The sequence below is a fragment of the Nansenia antarctica genome (assembly GCF_963989245.1).
Source record: "Nansenia antarctica genome assembly, chromosome: 17".
NCBI classification, from domain to species: Eukaryota; Metazoa; Chordata; class Actinopteri; order Argentiniformes; family Microstomatidae; genus Nansenia; species Nansenia antarctica.
In genome coordinates this window covers 27,174,870-27,177,262 of record NC_137687.1, presented here as the reverse complement: position 1 = coordinate 27,177,262, position 2,393 = coordinate 27,174,870, and the positions used below count along the sequence as shown (strand labels likewise).

The 2,393-nt window shown below is 55.7% G+C and overlaps 1 protein-coding gene across 1 annotated transcript in view; it reads right to left on the bottom strand.

Moving 5' to 3' along the window:
- cacna1ea (calcium channel, voltage-dependent, R type, alpha 1E subunit a) overlaps positions 1 to 2,393 on the bottom strand; it is a gene marked incomplete at its 3' end in the record, with an annotated part of 122,910 nt that overhangs the window by 59,719 nt on the left and 60,798 nt on the right. Inside the window, exon 5 of the mRNA XM_080547424.1 lies at positions 1,761 to 1,776. Coding sequence (XP_080403550.1) covers positions 1,761 to 1,776 — 16 coding nt within the window. The remainder of the gene's footprint in view (positions 1 to 1,760; positions 1,777 to 2,393) is intronic.

The window sequence follows — 2,393 nt, the reverse complement described above, 5'->3', positions numbered from 1 at the left end:
TCAAGACATTGTCTCCTCTCTTCCACTCACCTCCCACCCCTCTCTTCTCTCCTCCTCCTCCTCCCCTCCTCTCCTCTCCTCTCCTCTCCTCCCCACTCCTCCCCTCTCCCCCCCTCTCCCCATCCCTCCTCACCTCTCCCTGCTCTTCTCTCCTCTCCTCTCCCCTCTCCTCATCTCCCCATCCCACCTCTCCTCTCCCCTCCTGCCCTCTTCCCCTCTTCCCCTCCTCCTTCCCTCCTCTCCTCTCCTCTCCTCTCTTCCACTCACCTCCCACCCCTCTCTTCTCTCCTCTACTCTTCTCTTCCACTCTCCTCCTCCTCCTCCCCTCCTCTCCTCTCCTCTCTCTCTTCCACTCACCTCCCCACCCCTCTCTTCTCTCCTCTACTCTTCTCTTCCACTCTCCTCCTCCTCCTCCCCTCCTCCTCCTCTCTCCTCCCTCTCCTCCCCTCTCCTCCTCCCCCCCTCTCCCCATCCCTCCTCTCCTCTTCTCTCCTCTCCTCTCCCTCTCCTCATCTCCCCATCCCTCCTCTCCTCTCCCCTCCTCCCCTCTTCCCCTCTTCCCCTTCTCCTTCCCTCCCCTCCCAGCAGCCAAGCCTGTCTGGGTAGGTGATATGTCTCTGTGATTGACAGTGTCCAACCATGAAGCAGATGTTGGCTAGAAGCCAGCGGCATCACTACCCTCTCTCTCACACACACTCACACACACACACACACACACACACACACACACACACACACACACACACATCACGCACACGCACACGCACACGCACACGCACACGCACACGCACACGCACTCACGACACACACACACACACACACACACACACACACACAGCTGTCAGGCTGACGGAGATGCTACAGGTTCTGACAGCCAGGCCTCATAGTAATGGAAATGTAACAAGGTCACATGGTCACTACCCTATCAATGTAGTGGGAGGGGGGGGGCGGCGGTGGCTCAGGAGGTAGAGCCGGTGTCTAACAGTCGCAGGGTCTGCCGTTCAGCGGTTCGAACCCCGGCTGGCCACGTGTCGAGGTGTCCTTGAGCAAGGCACCGAACCCCTAATTGCTCTGTGGTCACCGTCTATGGCTGACCCCCCTTGCCTAGAGCATAAAATACCACGTTCCAACAATCGACTGACAAGTTGATCGCCATGGCGATAAAACAATTATCGGTTGATACTGTTCGCCTCCCCTGGCGAGAGAGACGGGAGACAGTCGGGAGACATGAGAGATAGGGGGGAGAGATAGATAGATAGAGAGGGAGATATATATAGAGAGAGGAAGAAAGAGAGAGAGAGAGGAAGAGAGAGAGAGGAGAGAGAGAGAGAGAGGAGAGAGAGGAAGAGAGAGAGAGAGAGGAGAGAGAGGAGAGAGAGAGGAGAGAGAGAGGAGAGGAGAGAGAGAGAGCGCGAGAGAGAGAGAGCGAGAGAGAGAGAGAGGAGAGAGAGGAGAGATAGAGATAGATAGCGAGACAATGAGCGCCCCGTCCTTCGATTTCTACCTCTGCCAGCCTCCCCTCCTCTCCCCCAGCCTCCCCTCCTCCCCCCCAGCCTCCCCTCCTCTCCCCCAGCCTCCCCTCCTCCCCCCCAGCGAGAGAGATGGAGACAGCGAGGAGAAATGATATGCTTCCCGCTCCTCGGAACACCCCGGAACACTTATAACACTTATGTGTTTTTCCCGAGAGCGGTGTGTAAACTCTCTCAGAACTATGATAACTATGACAACATGAGAGAGAGCCGAGAGCACTTATCTCTGACAATGATCATTAAGATCCTGAATGGAGACGGAGAGGAGGGGGAGGAGAGAGAGGAGGGAGGGCTCTGGGAGGAGAGGAGGGCTCTGAGAGGAGGGGGAGGAGGGAGAGGAGGGAGGGCTCTGGGAGGAGGGAGGGCTCTGGGAGGAGGGAGGTGTGACTGGGGTGTATGAAAGGTTCAGGAGGAGAGCCGGAGAACAGATGAGGATGAGCCGTGCATCCATTAGTACTGCCTGGGCTCTGGGTCTGTCTGTCTGTCTGTCTGAGCGTCTGATGTTAATTAATGCTCTATGTTTGGGCTCCGATGACTCATCACAGGGGATCTATGGACTCTGATGTCATAATAGACCCCCCCCTCCTTCTCTGATGTCATAATAGACCCTCCACCCATCTTCTCTGATGTCATAATAGACCCTCCACCCATCTTCTCTGATGTCATAATAGTCCCTCCTCTCTTCTCTGATGTCATAACAGACCCCTCCTCTTCTCTGATGTCATAACAGACCCCCCCCTTCTCTGATGTCATAATAGAATAGGAGAATGTGGTGTTCTCACAGAGAAGGTGAGACAAAGTGTGGTGTTCTAGAGGAAGGTGAGACAGGAGAGTGTGGTGTTCTCACAGGGAAAGAGGAGAACA